General features: G+C 41.8%; 1 protein-coding gene across 3 annotated transcripts in view; it reads left to right on the top strand.

Annotated features, from left to right (window-relative positions):
* The first annotated feature begins 647 nt into the window (after nt 1-647).
* CDC14A (cell division cycle 14A) overlaps nt 648-17,261 on the top strand; it is a 54,892-nt gene continuing 38,278 nt past the window's right edge. For all 3 annotated transcript variants that reach the window (XM_033067824.2, XM_033067826.1, XM_033067823.1), the window contains exons 1-3: nt 648-778; nt 1,198-1,288; nt 11,998-12,073. In XM_033067824.2, the coding sequence (XP_032923715.1) occupies nt 673-778; nt 1,198-1,288; nt 11,998-12,073 (273 nt within the window). In that variant the 5' untranslated portion in view covers nt 648-672. The remainder of the gene's footprint in view (nt 779-1,197; nt 1,289-11,997; nt 12,074-17,261) is intronic.

Here is a 17,261-nt window from a genome sequence, read left to right as displayed (position 1 = left end):
GGCTTGTCTGTCACCACAAAGGGTGTCCCAGGTAGAGCAATGGGCGCTCCGTCGGTCTCCCCGTGCCTGAGGCGGCCGAGCCGCTCCGCCCGCCCCCGTCCGGAGCCCGCCCGCACTGCTGAGGCAGCGCTCCGGCTCTGCCCCGCTCCGGGCTGTACGGACTCCCGCCCGGTGCCCGTGGGGCGCTCCGCTACGGGCCGCCCCCGGGCGGGGAAAAGCAGCCCCAGCGCAGCGGGGCGCTGCGGCACCGCCCGGGCAGGCGGGGCGGAGGGCGGGGCGGTGCCGGCTCAGGGTCGCTGCCTGCCGGAGCAGGGGCGCTGCTGGGCCGGGGAGCGGGGGGAGCGCGGGGGCCGGTCACTCGCAGCGTCAGCCCTGGGCCGGGCGACACAAAGGCTCCGTAACGCGGTTGCCAGAGCGCCGCCGGTCGCCTGGTAACCGCCCGCTGCCGCTTTATCCGGGGGCGTCTCCTAGCTGGGGGCGGGGTGGAGCTGGAGTCCCTGCGGGCGCTTGCCCGCCGTGTCCCGGGGCTCGTTCTCGCCTCCGCTCCCGCTCCTATGCGGGCTGCGGCCGCCGCGCTCGCAGCACCGTGGGCCCTGGCGGGCGGACCCTCCGGGCAGCGGGTCGCGTCCCTGCGAGCGCGCCCCGGCCCCGCCGGCGCTGCCCCGGAGCGCCATGAGCTCGGAGTCGCCCCGCGCCTCGCTGCTCCGCGCTCTCTTTAAGATGGAGCCGGCGGCAGCCGCCTCCGAAGTGCTGGGGGGAGCCTCGGAGTTCGTGAAAGGTGAGAGCGGGGCGGGAGCCGCCCCATCCCCTGCCCGCGGGGTCCCGGAGCCTCTCCCAGAGAGGAAACCCGCTGGCTTCTCTCCCGCCCTCCCCCGGCTTTGCTGCGTGCCCGGCTCGGCTCCTTTGCCCGGCGGGCTCCCCGGGCCCCCGGCGCTGCTTTCCCCGCGCTCCCCGGCGAGGCGCGGGGCCCGCACCTGTTGCTGCGCGCTGCTCGCTGGGTCGGAGCCGCTGCCGAGGGGCGCGGGGGGCCCGGCGGGGCAGGGCCCGCGGGCGGAGCGCTCCGGGCGCTCCCGCCGCCGCTCACGCAGCAGAAATAGGAGCGGCGGAGCCTCTTCCGCCCCGCGGTGACAGGCGTGCCCCGGGGCGGTGGCCGCCTGCCTTCGCTGTCCGACGCCGTGCCTCTTATCTGTCTTTCAGATCGCTTGTACTTCGCTACTTTACGAGCTAAACCGAAAAGTACCGTAAATACCCACTACTTCTGTACTGATGAGGAACTGGTGTATGAAAAGTAAGTGTTGTGGTTTGCATATTCAACGTGATCACCTGATCAGTCTCCCCAACACACTGATACAGTGTATGGAATGTTTTTGCCCCGTTGCCTTTTGAGCTTGAAGTTTGTCCCAATATATTTATTTATTAGCTGAAACTAGTTTAACGAGGTGGCTCGTAAAAAACAGACCCATAAAAACAACTTGCAAGGTCAGTTAAATGGCTTAAATTGTGGTTGGGCTCGAGGAAGGATATCTGAGCCTTGTAAGATTTGTTTAACACATGGAGGTTTGTTAGGACTAATCACACTTTATTGAATGGTGTCTTAAATAGAAGACTTACTTGATATGACTAGATAAACAGTAGTTTGTTTTATTTTTCTTGTATTTTCCTGTGTAGAGAGTATGAAGTTTGCAGAGTCATGAGAATGCAATGTTTAAATGCGCTTCTGAAGAGCATCTGCAACTTCTTTTATGACTCTGGTTTAATTAGAGGGTTTTGAGATCGCACTTCTTGATGGCTTTTTTATCTTTAGAACAGCAGAAAAAGGTGAAAGGTTCATGTTGGTAAGACACTGACTTTGCTTAGAATGTAAAAAAACTTATTATAGTTGTGAATATTATTTAAGGGCATAAAAAAACCCCCAAACAAATAATCATTTTGTACTGTGGCTAAAAAGTTGGTGCTCTGAACTGCATTCCAAAATCAACTGTTTGCTGTGGGATGATATATACCTATCAGCTTAACACAGGGTGTGCTGCAGCAGAACTGAAACAAAAAATGTGTTCCTATTTTAAGTATAACATATTTTCCAAGTGGTTTGAAGCGATTGTGAACATCATCCATTCTTCCCTCCTTTCTCCAGTGACCAGTACTGCTTCTGTGAGATGTAAACCAATATTCCTTGGTTTTTACCTTACTTTCTATGCACAGACTGTAGTTTCAGGATATCTTTTCAACACGTTTTCTTCTCTTAAACTATGTGTGTTCTGCTGGAGTTCACAGTGGTGCATTCTGAAAGTTGACTTCTGTAATGGGCTGCTTGGGTTGGGAGTAAGTTTTTTAATTATCATTAAGGAATTTTGGTTGGAAGGTACCTTTGGAATATCCTAAGGGAGGGTTGAGCTAATATTGAAAGCAGAACTCAATTGGGGAAGGTCCTGAGCAATTTGTGTAGTATGAGAGTGTTCAATTTGCTTTAAGAAGGGAAACTTGTATCTCTTCCAGACTTCAGTATTATGTTTTAATTCTTAATGTGCTTTTAGGAAGTGTGAAGAAATCTTATGTGGCATTTAAACTTGTGGATAGGAAGGGGGAGTAGTTCTGTACTGTTGGTTACAAATGGCTCTAGTAACATAGATCTGTAACTGAGGTATTTGTGTAAGGACAGTATTGTATTTTAAAAAAAAAAAAAAGTATTGGGAAATTTGAGGGGGTGAGGGGAACATAATTTTCTTTAACATGTAGAGGAAATTCTGTAGGTATATTCCTTAACCCAGTGTTAACTACATATGAGGGTGTAACCTGATACCAAGTATAATTACTAGGTAATGGAAGGAGGCAATGTTTCCTTCATCTTCTAGGGCACCTCTGAAGACTTTGAACACTCCTGGTATATGTTCTGAATTGATGGTTCCTAATCTGTTTGGCCCATTTTAGAGTTGTTGTCCTGTATTTGATATCATAAAGATACTCTCTGTCTTGTGCTCATAAAATGCTAAAATGTGATATCAAAATAAGTGACAGTTACCAGGTGGTACCAAGGAATTGTGTAATAACCTTTTACATGTCATTGCTAAACTTTCCCCTGGTATTTGTATTGCAGTACCTATCCTTATCAGTGTACACAATATTTGGTAATAAACCCATGCCTGATGTTAATTTTTTTTTTGCCCTCTCATATCCAAGGAGGCTTATGTGGTCTCATGGAAATAAAACCTGGTGTCAGTAGGGTTACCATGTTATGTATATTTTTAATAACTTTCTGAATTTGCAGGGCTGGAGGTAAATTGAGGAATAGAATGCAAGACTCGGTTCTTGGGGAAGTGCTAATTTTACTATAGTTTCCCTTATGCTCATCAACAAGCTTGACATCAGTCCATTGTGTTTCCCAGGCTGCACACGAAGTGGGGGCCTGACAGGGCTTGTCTGTAAGTAGTACTGGAGTGTAACTTTAGTACAGCAGATCAGATGTTCTCCTTGCTTCCTCAAAAATGCAATCTTCTTTCTGAGAAAGTGATTAGAAGTATTTGTTGCATGATAGCAAAATAAATATTTGGAAGTGAGTTTTGAAATGCTGTAGTTCAGAACGGTGTTTGCAGAGTCTTGGGTGGTTCTTGTGGTCAGAATTCCACAGCCATTTTCCTTTTTAATCAAATGACTTGTTCAGAGAGTCCCAAGGAGGGAGGGATAGGAGATGTCTGCTCAGGTGTGAAATCCTCAGCACCTGTGAGGTGTGGAAATAATTGCATTTATACAATTGTTTATTGATTTAACATTGCTTAGATGCATCATTGTAGTGACAAGACAAAGATACTTCATTGTGTTTGGAAGTAAACTGCTTTTCTTTGGGCTCTTGTTCTGTTAGCTTGTTGCAGAATTTTATTTGGCTGACTTTACAGAGGTGTCATTTTGCTTCACTGAAGCAGTATCTGATCTGAAAACCTCATGAATATGTAGGTTTGGAGTTGCCTGATTACAGAGAACCTGTTACTGGATCACATAATACTTAAAAATTCGTTGCCTTGCTTCCCTTTTTTTCCCCCTTACTCCTGAAGAGACATAAGGAAGCAATTTTTATATTAGTACTATACCCCATTTATTAAACAAAAGAGCTGTAGTGGTAGATTTTATGGTTTGCAAAGTTTGGGGTTGACTTGCTCCCATTGCTTGTCACATGATTTATCACTGAACTATGTGCGAAGGGTGGTTATGTAATCCTGAGCACTTTAGCCTTCAGTTCTCGCTGGAAGTTTTCAACTGTTCTAATGACTTCATAATACTGTCTTAACTTAAACATTTGCATTAAAAAGATAATAAAGACATTCTTAAAACCATTTAAGACTATCTCAAATACTAGCTGACTAGGAGCTTGCTACTAGAACTGTCACTATTTTAGTTAAATATGCTGCAATTTAACCTTGAACCTATTATGCCAGAGAAATTACATACAAATGCTTCAGTTAGGAGAATGAGAAACCTGAGTGGAATGATACAGTCGTGAAATCTCTTCCTTCATATTTTTGTTTCTGTAAGATTTTCTGAGTCTTTCTGAAAGTCTCTGAGGTTCCTTCTGAAAAAGTCTGCACTACTTCTTATAAGGGAACACGGTCTTTCAGGACAGTGTAGTACAGGTAACAATTGCTTCAGAAAAATGGAATTAAATGAGAAACAATCCATCTTGATGAAGATTATCATTTGGCAAATAGACAAACCTTGCCTTGGCAAGACCTCAGTTAATGAGTTAGGCACTGGTAAGAAGCTTTTTATTCTCTAAGAATAGCGTCTTTCACGTTTCACCTTCCAGTAAGCAGATCTGGGTTGAAAATACTGCACTTCACTGGCTAACTGGGCTTTAGTTTTATCAAAGCAACTTTTAATGTCCTCTTTATTTCTGAGTAGTTTTCTCAAACAAAGTCAGAATTTAAATCATGTGAAACAGGAATCTCTTACTGATGAATTATAATGACAGCCTTCATAAATCATAATGATTTTATTCAGTCATTTGTTCTGACTTTGGATCTCTTGTATAAACAGCTTTTACAGATCTAGTCTTTGACATGGTGTAAGGAGCTGTAGAAGTAGTAAATATGATAGTCTGTGTAAATTGTGCTTTACACCAAAACATTCTTTCGAGCTATGATGTTACTTGCCTCTTTCACAGCAGTCTTCATGAGAACTACTTCAGTTAGGTAGCAGTAGAGCAAGACTCTGAAGTACTTAGTTACAGCAATATTAAATGAGTACTGTTTCTTCTATTGCATGTGTATATGCAAAGAAGCTGTTTGTCTTTCTTGTGAGAAGAGTAAGGGTTAGCCTATCTGATTTTGCTTTGGTTAAATGCTGCTTTTCTGTGGCTCTCCAGTTAAAGTACTGGCATAGGAAACCTGAACTTCTCAATCTTTCTGTGGCTTAAATCATTGGAAGGAAAAAGAAAACTTAGACTTAAACTCTTGTTACAGCAATCAGAGCTGTCACTTCATACACAAAGCAGGGATTTCCTAGTTCATGTCAGTAATTTTGAAGACCCAACCTTGATTGTTGAATGACCAAGATAATGTAGTAGTATTGTCCAAAGTTAAAACAAGGAAATTTCTCCACTTAATTTTATACATTGCTTTATCATGTCTGTCTTTGCTTTTTCATAAGTAAAAGATAAAAGTATTTGCCAGTAGCATTGAGGAGGTTTTCCTTTTGTTTGCAGTAAAAGGGTACCAGGATAAAACAGCAGCTTTCTAAGCTCCAGTTTTCTGTTGGATGGGAATGTGGCTTGTCTAGGAAATCCCTTATGTGCATCTTGGCCTCTGTCAAGATTTCTTCCCCAAAGGGAACAACTCTTCTGATATGACCTGAAGGTTCTTCTGTGGGGCAACTTTTTGTGGGAGAACCTCTTCATTGTTAATTTGGTTTTGATATCAAGGAGTACTAGATTTAAAAATTGTGTATCTGGAATAACTATTCTAATTATCTGTGACTTAGATCTGTGAGTTGCTGGGTTTTGAAGAATCAGGATCTTGAGGAGGACTTGGAACTTCCAAGAGGAAATGGACTTAATTACCTGGGGGCTTTTGCATAATTCAGAGCCTCTGCATTATTCCTACCTTCAGATATTTCCAGGGTTATATTTGTTGTATCATCCTTTGTTCAGAAGCACACAATCCCTAAGTAGCATTAAGCATTAGGAATTTTGCCTCAGCCCAATTAACAAAGCTCCTAACAAATCACGTGTTACTGGAATCTAGAGTACGAAAACAGTGCTCACCTTTTTTCATGTGCTTGAGAATGAGGAGGAGAAACACTTAGGAAACTGGAGCTGGAGAAAAAAACCTGAATAGGTAAGATTTGCCAACCAGCAGTTAGGTTGTAATGAATGTGCAGACTGATCCTCTCTCATCCAGAGACTTTGTTGCATGTAAGAAGTGTTCAGCTTATGATTTGAAGCAAGTAGCTGAATAGTCAGGTGGCCACTTGTGCAGCACCTGGACCTTGTACTGTTTAATGGCCAGGCTCAGAACAGATGCAGTAAAGCCCTTAGAGGGTAGTGATGTGAATGTTCCTGTGTAGGAAAGAGGGAGGAGGGAGTAAGAGAAGAATAAATCACAATAAGAGAAAGCATCTCATTGCTTAATTATAATAGGAAGCTGGACATTTGTAAAATGCTGAAAAATTAGCCAAGTTTTGCAGTTAGGAAGCTGTATTTTTTGTTATTTCTCCAGGTTCTTGGTTTTATCTTTTGACTTAAGTAATTGCAAACTTGGAGGGCTCCTGTTGAGGCAGGAAAATGGCTTTATATGATTACAAGTCTTTAAGAAGGCAAACTTCATACTTTAATGAGTACTTGAGCTCCAATTCTGGGATATGTACTCCAGAAAATGATTGCAGTTATTAAATGGTGCCTCTGTTTTCAAGTTACTAAACCAATGACTGAAACCAGAAACATCATTCCTGTCCTGATGGGCAGCGAATGGCAGTATAAAACTACTACTCTGTAGGGAAGAAGTATCAGGCATCTGGAGTAAAGTAATGCATTTTATCTTTGAAAGATGATGTCTTGGCCTGATAGATTGGCTGGGATTAATATGGACTCTAATAAATTGTGGAGATGGACAATCACCAACTGTATGCAATTCAACAAAGGCAGGTGCCAGATTCTGCACCTGGAATGGGGCAGCCCTGGATGTAGGGGCAGGCTGGGGAAACAGAGACTGGAGAGCAGTACCACCGAAAGGGACCTCAGCACACTCTTGTGATTCTGTGGAGGTTATCAATTCAATGTCTGCTAGGGTATAATATTCCTTCATTGAGTGGCATCATCTAATCATTCAGGATGGAAAATCTGTTTATCATTTTTCTCCAGCACAAGGGTCAGAGATATTCAAATGCCTAATAAAAAGTTTACATTCGGAAGTGCTGGTTCAGGCTTGAACTGACTCGTGGCACCTTCATGTGGCATCCCATGGAACTGCAATTGGAAAGGACTTCTTGCTAAAGGGATATGGGCTGCATTTCCTTCACCATTAAATTCCCTGAAGAATTTACAGCGGCTGTTTGCGTGACAGAGCAGAGCAGTGGGCTGGCCTTTCTAAGGGGATGACCATTCCGACGATGCACAGTACAGCAAATGCCTCAGATATTACTTTATACTGCAACAAATTACAGGTAGGAAGAAATGGTCCTAGGATTCTATTCTAAGGACAAAACAGGTACCAGAAACATGCACCACTGCTTCCACGTGGCATCATGATAGTATTTGTGAAGTAGAGTATTTAAATGTTCAGCTAGCATGTTCTGGGGTTTTGCCACTTGCTTTGAGAAGCATAAGGATAGCAAGTCTCCATGGGATGAGGAAGAAGAGTAATTTAAGGTATCATCTAGGTACTTGATTAAAACAAAATATAATTGTGTGTGAATTAATATCATACCTGCCTTCTGTTCCTCTGGTTTCCACCTCTAGATGTCTGTCTCTCAACTGGCTTAAGCTTCAGAAGCATTCCAGTTTCTCTTAGTGTGTTCAAATGCTTTGTTAAAACATCTAGATGTAAAAGAGATGTGAGTGAAATAATATTGGTTGAATTGTTATCAGTGGCTGTTTGACTTTTCTTATGTTCATCTTCAGTTTTTGCCAGATAAAATACTTTATTTGGTTCATGACTTGGTGTGTCATTTCATCCCCATTCCCTTTACCCCACCCATTATTCCCCATGTTCCACTTACATTTACTTAAAATTCTGGTCTTGAGATGAAAATCCTTTGGGTGAACCAGGATCAAGTGTCACCAATTCAAGTATAAAAATGGTCTTTTGTAGCAAAAGTAATGGGGGTGCATAGGATTAAATCCTTCTCCTTAAACATGTCACAAACTGTATTTAGGTCTAGGGATGTAAATTGAATAAAGATTTTGGACATCAGAGTTCATTGACTTCAGTACAGAGCCTTGTATTATCTTTCAGAGAACTCTTTTGATTTGAAGATTTGTAAAGCACTTTTTTCACTTAGCCCCATAAAAGAAAGGATAATTAACTTACTCCAATTTAGAGGTATAAAATGGAGAAAGGTTATGTTATGTGCATTATTTTAACTTTCTGCTTTGCATTTCAACCATGATGTTTTATCAGCAAAGGCAGTAGCTGGTTTATACTGCTTCTATGGTTGTAGGGAAATCACTTGGCACTTGGCAGTGGTTTTGTGTATGGGCAGTAGCACTGATGCAGCAGGGACTGGAAGTGCCTTTCCTTTGATTGGTTTTGGATTCTGAGAAAGATCTTGTTTCTGCAGCATAGACAAACAGGGGTAGTACCAGAGTCTTCAACACAGATACTTCTACCCCCTACTCCACTGTGTTAAGAGAAGCACAGGATTTTTAATGGTAATCAGTGATGGAGAAATAGTCAAAGATTGTGGCATCTTTACTTTGGGGGCTGAGAGAAGCTGAATGACTTCATTTTGTAGAAAGGCAGTTACTTCCTGGATAGACTCAAATATATTTTATCCTTATACCCACCAAAATATTAATTTGTCTTGTGGATGAATTTGTAAATTGATTTTTCATGTACTTTTCCTATACTGCTGTTCAAATTTAATCATGTGGAAAAGTAGAAGTGGATGTACGACAGATTGATGTACTTCTAGCGAATGAATTGTAATAAATCTTATCATAAAGCATGACTGTGCTTCTTCAGTTCTTTAGATGAACTGTGTATTCAGTTATATCTTTCTGATTCTTTGCTCACAATGTGTTTTTTTTTAAAAGTATTATAGGTATTATAGTAACTATCCCATTCCATATTTTTCCACAGTACTTTAAAAAGTATTTTTCCAGAATAATTTAATATCATAAGTTTTACTCTTCCATCTTACATTTCAGTGAAAGCATGTCCTAAAATTGATGGAGTAGGATAGGGTGGGGGTTTTTGATTCATGTGTTAGTGCAACTGTATGGGAGGAGATGTTAGGAAGCCTTCTATATAACTTTCCTAGGAGTTACATTCACTCCAATGTTATTAGAGCTCCAGTTTTAACTTCTTGTTTGGTCATAACTCACACTTGTCCTTAAAACGTTTTTATTTCACCTCTAGAAAAACTGTATGGAGGTTTTTGTTTTAAAACTCATTGTTAAGCATATCTAGCAGACTTACCTAAAAGAAGATGATGAATTCTGAAGTTAAACCCTTCTTTCCTGTGGCTGCAGTTTTCGCTTGGTTTAGTCAACTTCTGTCCAACCTGCAAATTAAGTTCTAGTAGTTGGACACCTTGGTCTTTTTGGCAGCTAATTAACTCCTGTAGTTACATCATAATGTTTTGTGCTGAACTGAATCTTAACTAACACTTGTGTTGATACTTGATATTGTGAAGGAGATGATACTGAAATAGCATTGGTGTGGCAGGACGGCTACTTGTCTTAGAGAGTGACCAAATTAATATGACAGTCTCTTTTTACGCTGGTCTTTGCTTTCTTGTTTGAGAGAATATGGGGAGGAGGATATCAATGATGTTATAAAAAAGAAGACACACTCCTAATTTGTTTTTGTGTCTGTGCAGAATTGGTGAAGCAGAAGGCAACTCTGCAGATATGTAATGCAACCCATGGGCTCAAAACAAGGTTGACAAGAGCAGATTGTTCAGATCTTGTACACTTTGGTTGTGGTTTTACAACCTCTCTGTACAATTGCTTCCCAGTGTTTAATTGTCCTCAAAGTGGAGCTTTTCTTTTTATGTTCAACTGGAATCTAATTCATTTTCCTGAAAAATAAACCCTTTGCCAGAGGGGAGAAAGCTTGATAGGTACTGCCATCTATTCTATCATGTAATTTCAGTAGCTTTTTGCTCCTTCAAAGACTGTAAGTCCAGAACAGCTTTTTCCTTTGTGATTCCCCAAATAGAATGCATTCAGATGCTGATGGCTTGTTTTGTGTGTCAGTAGGCAAGAAGCTTCCTGTCTCTTTCATCAAAAAGGCTTAAGGCAGATCAGATTAAAGCAGTTTAAGTAGTAGTCCATTTTCACTGTAATTCATAATATATGCTTCAGCATATTTGCATAGATGATCAAGATAGATTTTTATGCACAACAGGAGAGTTACTGGAGGAAGTTTGCATCTTAAATTTTGACCAGTTTTGCACAATTGATGGAGAGGGAGCTCTAGAAGTGGTTGCTGTTAGTTGCTTGCATACAGGCTGCTGTTATTTGTAAAGGTGCCTATATAGAAGGTTTGCTAGGAGGAGCTTTGTGAATCACTACAAGGAACTCCTGTTGTGCAATAATTTTCCTATACAGATCACTGCTACTAGCTCTTACCTCAAGGCCAGAGATTGTTGTTCAAAGGTAACACAGTTTAAAACACAGAGAGAAACAAGAGCAGTGAGAAGTTGGTATTTAGAACATGAGATAAATAATAAATTGGAAGAACTGCCTAGAGGGAGGAGGATTTGGGAGACAAAAGGAAACAATTAGATGTAAAGTGTGTATGTAATATCTAATCTCTGGAATAGTGAAGGAAGGGATATAAAGAAATGAGCTTAAGCTTCAGACAGAGATCAAGACTAGATGTTATTAAATAAATTTTATCACCCATAAAAAATTCTGTTTACCTTATTCTTGATAGTAGGTAATGACATATTCTCATCTAAAGCAGCTGTGGAATCTTTAGAATGACATCAGCATGGTTTAAATGTATATCATGTCTCCAAGTTCTTCACTCCATGGTTTTGGCCAAAACCAGACTGGATATCATAGGATGAAGAAAATAATTCTGTAGTTAAAATGTTTGTATATAATGGGAAAAGTAGTTACTGGACTATCTTAAACTGAAGCTACAAATAAGTTTAAATTAATTGTTACTATTTTCCTTTTTTAATTAATCAGTAAAGGACTTACAGTAATTTCACAATTATAAGCCGCAACATTTTGACTAAAATTTTGCACCCAAACCGGAAATGTGACTTACATTCGGGAGCAACCAATATATGAACAAATTTTGGAAATTTCCCACCCCAGAAGTCCGAGCCAGCAGCAGCCCCAAGCTGAGCTGCAGCCCGCCCAGCCCCAGGGGGCGCGGCGGTAGCACTGGCTGGGCACGCCCCTCTTCCGCTTCCCGGCGGCACTGGCCAGGGATGCCCCTCTCCTTCCTCCCAGCGGCACCGGCCGGGCATGCCACTCCCCTTCCTCCCGGTGGCAGCGGCAAGCAGGGCCGAGCTAGTAAACCCCGTGATCACGCGGTTCTGTTACTAAAAGGCAACTTTGTGAAAGTTGCACGTGGATCCTCGCTGCGAACGAAAGTGCGGCTAATAATCCGGTGCGGCTTATTTATGGAGAAAAAATGAAACATTGCTGACACCCCGGAAGTGCGGCTTATAATAGGTGTGGCTTGTAATCGTGAAATTACTGTACCTGTTGCTCCATTTTTATGGGCTACTCAGTATCTTTGATTTCCAGCTTTAATTATCGCAACAAGCATGTTGAAATTTGCTTAGCTCTTTTGTATAAATAATACTGTTTTGTTTGTTTTTTCCTAGTTTCTATGGAGATTTTGGACCTTTAAATTTGGCAATGTTATACAGATACTGCTGTAAACTAAATAAGAAATTAAAGGTAAGCTTTGTTTAAAAACAATGTTTCTATATTTTTGTATTTTCAAATTAAAATAAAATTAGCCCGTTTGAAAGTGGTTGTTAGGTGCTTATTAGCTAGATGGTTATTGCTAACTTTTAAGGATATACTTTGTGCTGATTTTTTCTTCCCTCTGAAGAGTGAAAGAAAATAATATGCCCTCATTTTGGGTTAGGAGGTGAGGAGGTGACTGAAGGCTGTGCTCACCTTAACGCTTCCATGACAGTAGTAGCAAAAGCTGCTGATTGTGTCACAGGTTTGTTGCTAAGAAAGTGAAAGTGTGTATTCTGGTCTGAATAACTGAAAAAACAGGAACACAAAAGCCAAAACTCAAGGAACAAAACATGGGTCCTCAAATCCCACTGTTGAAAGTAAGTTTCAGTGGAAAAGGTGATGGGGGCAGAGAGAGAAACAGAAGGCCTTGGGCCTATGAGAGCACTGCTTGGCAGTAGATAAAACACTGGTGTGTTATCAGCAGAGTTTTGATGACAAATCTGAATTACAGCATCACACTGACTGCTTTGCCTAAATCCCAGCTCTATCCCAGCCAGACCCTCTGAACATATGTACAGCTTCAGGCTTCATCTTCTCCAAATACTTGTGAAAAAGTGATTTGCAGTGTGTATAGAAAATCTGTCAACTGCAAGAAATGAAACGGATGTTTTAATTCCAAAATGCTGATTAATATAACTTGTGGGCAAATAATGAGAAGACCCTTCACTAAATATTACAGATTTAAAATCTTTATCATATAAAATATTAGACCTGTTACTGACAGAAGGGGAAAATGGGACAACAAATGTGATTGCTTTGGCCACTCTCAAGAGGGTCCCTTTATTGAAAGTGACATTATTTATAGTGCCACAAATGAAACCTTTAGTTAAGTTGATTCATGCTGCCTGCTGCTTTTAGGGGTATGCTGAATTCTGTGAATTCTTAAGGGAGGTTCTGCAAGTTGAGGGGCTTGTAGAATTGCTGCAAATTTCTTGAAAAAAAATAAGTGCTTCTGGTGAAAATTTACATTGCTTCTTACTTTTAAAAGACGCTTAGATAAAAAGTTAAACTCTGCTAATTTGTAATTTTTGAATGCCTCTGCTCACATTGGGAAAATGTTGGATTTTCTATTTGATGACACCATGCACCTTATAAATACATTATCACCCTATTTTGCAGTGCTACTGTCCCATTCAAACACATGACCAATGATTCTTACTCCGTAGGAATCTATTTTTTATCTTAATTCTACCATTTTTGGCTTTATATTTGTGTTATTAAAAACTGGAGAATGCTTGCTCTGTGAAGCAGTTACTCTAGACAAGAGCCAGTAATAAACATACTATTCTAACTTTACTGTGCCCATGGGAGCTAGAGAGATCAGATCTGTCTTTTCCAGATTTGGATTGCGACTGTGATCAGTTTGGGGACCTTAATACAGTCTCATGAATTACTGTATGCCTTCATTCTTGAACCTAGGTACCAAGAGTTTGGCCCAGAAAGTAACTATGCAATTAATAAATATCTCAGGGGTTTTTTTAATGGTTCAGTATTAACAGGAATGTGTCTGCAGTCTTTATTCTTGTTCTAAGACCATCATCTTGTTCATTGAATGAGGCAAGCTAATCATCAGAAGTGTCTTGTAAACATAGTTGATGAAGATTGAATGTTATGATGGGAAAAAAACAAGGGGACTGAATTGGAACTGATATTTGCAGGGTTGGTTTAGCAAACTGTATTGTGAATTTTAATGTAAGTTCTCTATTTTTTGAGGCAAGTGAATGTACTTGCACTGCTGAGTGAAGGGTACATCTGGCCAGGACCGGAACAGAGAGGTCTCCATTGGGAGTAAGTGCAGTTGGTTGCTGCTGGCTTGCCAGAGGCTAATTCCAGACAGGTTAAAATAAACGCCTAGTACCTAAGAGAGAAAGGTAACTTGATAGTGCAACCACTGGAAAGTAATACCTGGAATCAAACAACTAAAGCTTGGAGCACTGCCAAAGTAGTATAGAAACTTCCCTATGGATGGACTCCAGTGTGGCTGATTGGCACTACCCCGGGGGTAGATCAGTACTGCTGATGGAAGCTTTGCTCTTCTAGTGGTTCACATCTGTGCCACGCTCTGTCCTAATTCAGATGCCATCTGCAGTGGGTAAGTAGGCTTGTGAAGCCCAAGGCTGAAACCTCTGCATGTGTATTTACAGTAATTTCACAACCATAAGGCGCACCGGACTATAGGGCGCACTTTTTTTTTTTGCAGCGAGGCTCCGCCCCCAGCTCCCCCCGCGTGGTTGCTGGCCGAGGCCCCGCCTCAACCCAGCAGCCATGGGCCCCCGGGCCCGCCTGTACCTGGCAGGGGCGGTGCCACAGGCCTCCAGGCCCGCCTGTACCCAAAGGGGCCAGGGCATGGCCCCTGCCGCTCCGTGCCGCCTCACTAGGGCCGGGGCATGCCCGCCGCCCCTCTGTACCCCCTCTACCGGGCTGGGGCGTGCCTGTGGAGGGGCCATCCCACCTCCACGGGGCTGGGGTGTGCCTGTGGAGGGGCCATCCCACCTCCACGGGGCTGAGGTGTGCCTGTGGAGGGGCCATCCCTCCTTCACGGGGCCGGGGCGTGCCCGCCGGCACTCCGCCCCGCTTCCACCTGGCAGCCATGACCCTGCCGGCTCCCCCCACGGCTCGCAGCTCTCACTTCTGGGTAGGCAAATTTCTGAACTTTGTCCATTATATAAGGCGCATCAGACTATAAGGCGCACTTCCGGGTTCGGGTGAAAATTTTGGTCAAAGGGGTGCGCCTTATAGTCGTGAAATTACTGTACTTGCCTCAGAGGAGTGCATCTGCTGGGGACTGTAAGCCTGGCTGCAGTGACTGCAGTGACTGCTCTGCTTCCCCGGGTGAGAATTAGTCACCGTTTCTACAGCTCATCCTCTTGTCTGTCCTTCACACGTCCCCAAAAGGAGTTCTGGGGCCTGAACCAGGGTGTTTGCAAGGTCATGACCTCTGACTTCCCTGCCTTGCAGCAGCAAAAGCTTGGTTATTCTTATGTGGCATCAGGTGATGTGTAAGCAGCTTGGGATGACTGTTTCAGAGGTGGAAAATGCAGATTGGACTAAGGACCTTTGCCTTAAGGGTTGGCTGCACTGTCACCAGCTGCACATAGGAGGCAAAAGACTGCAGATTATCATGGGATGGTTGCTATTACCATATTGCAACCCTTTTGGGACCCTGAAACAATCATAGTGCTTAAGCCCAGATGATTTGGTGTACTTGGTTGGATAAGCACTTTTTTGTCCACCACAGCACTTTCTAAACCTGTCATAAATTCTCTGCAAGTAAATCTCTCTTGAGATCTACAGGGAACTTTTAAAAAAGAAAAGATGTAATCTTACATTGAAAGTAAATATTCTGTAACAGTCTCGTACACCTTATGAATTAGTTTTATTATATGAAGCAAAAACCACTACACTGTCTGTGTAACCTCTGCCTTGAATTCACAAGATTCTTTCAGTGTGTTCCTCTGGGATATGTGTTGACAGATACTTTTAAGTTGTACTGTTAAAATTTATCTTTTAATTATGTGTGAACTGATAAAATTTTCTCACTGGTAAAGAATATTTTTAGTGCTTCATAGTGTGTGCACCCTAGTTTTGTTGTGGAAAAAAAAAAGATTATTAACAACTATGTTATCTGCAACTGTAGTTGTTCCCTAGATGACCTGTATTGAAAATGTCCATGTTGAAACAGTCCTGGTTCTTCAGAGTTGTACTGTGCCTAAGGGAACTAAAGCCCTAATCCACTCAGGTGGAGCTCTGGAGCTGTAAAAACAGTAACCTCCCAGAACTGTTGGGAAAGCTCATCACTGAACCTGGCCAGAGGAGTAGATGTAGCTTATTGAATAGGGTCAAAAAATCAGTTTTTTTCTAAAATAGATCATACTGCTTAGTTTTGATAATAAAAGTGCACTGAGTTGACAAATTGCGTATTAATATTAACAGATGCATTGCATTGACACTTCAACAAACACCTACTGTAAGACTTAATTTTCTGTAACTAGTGTGCAAATTAAAGCAGTTATTTGTTTTATAGGCTTCTGAAAACTTAAATTGTGCTACTGTGTTCCACTTCTTGCTATGCTATAAGGCATAAGTTTTCAGTTTTGTGGTAAAGCTGTAGTGAGGATTCAAAACACTTAAATATTTTGTGTAACAAGGATTAAACCCTTAAATTTTGAAAATCATGCAGTAAAACTGATCCATTGTTTTCATCTAAATATTCTGGAAACTTCAGGTTATGGCTACTTTGGGTATAAAAGTGTCTCAAAATTGGAATGACTTGATACACCCATATGATTAAAAGATCCATTTTATAAAATAAAACAAGAAAATGGTCTTGCTACATAGAAATTAACTTCTCACTAGCTAGCTTTGCAGTTTAAAATAGTGTTTTAGGTGAACTGTAAACTGCTGCAAAGAACTTTGCTTTAAAATAAGTAGTAGTCAATAAGTTATAATTGAAGTTCTGTCACTGTTGCATAACTACTGTAATCTTATACCACCTACACATCATGGGTGGAATTGCAGTTAGAGAACACTAAAATTAAAAAATTGAGGAGGGGGAAGAAGGGAGGAATCTTAAAGTACTGGGATTCATGTTGTCAAGTTTTAATAATAATTGAATACTTCACTAATTAAGTAACGACTTGTGCTTTGTATGTTTGCATATACACTGAGAGAGATTTTGCTGTTGGCTTCAAGATACAACCTCTTCCAATCAACAGCAACCAGCTATTTCTGGAATTACAGTCTTATTTACATTCAATTGCATTAACTCTCGTTTCTTCCACCTCTGGAAGTTGTGGCTTGTAAGACCAGGCTGGAAGGTACAGTTAGAACTGCAGCTAAAGGTGCTGTTCCTCTGGGAGGTGGGAGTAAGAAACTCACTGTGGCACCTACATCAGTTTTCTCCTGAGCTGATTGGCTGTTTGTTTTTTTTGAAAATTAGATTCTGTGGTTAAAACTGTTCTAAAATTTGCAGTAAGTTTTGAGATGAGAGTGGACGTTGAGAGATTTCTGGAGGTGAAATACAGTTGGCACTGCAATGAAACACTATTCTGCAGCAGATACCTTATCTCCCCTTCCCAAGAGTCAACAGCATCAAGAGTTAAAAACCTGAAGTGGG

This window comes from Catharus ustulatus, chromosome 9 (assembly GCF_009819885.2).
Source record: "Catharus ustulatus isolate bCatUst1 chromosome 9, bCatUst1.pri.v2, whole genome shotgun sequence".
NCBI classification, from domain to species: Eukaryota; Metazoa; Chordata; class Aves; order Passeriformes; family Turdidae; genus Catharus; species Catharus ustulatus.
The sequence above is the reverse complement of the archived record's forward strand: the minus strand, read 5'-3'. Positions and strand labels throughout refer to the sequence as shown.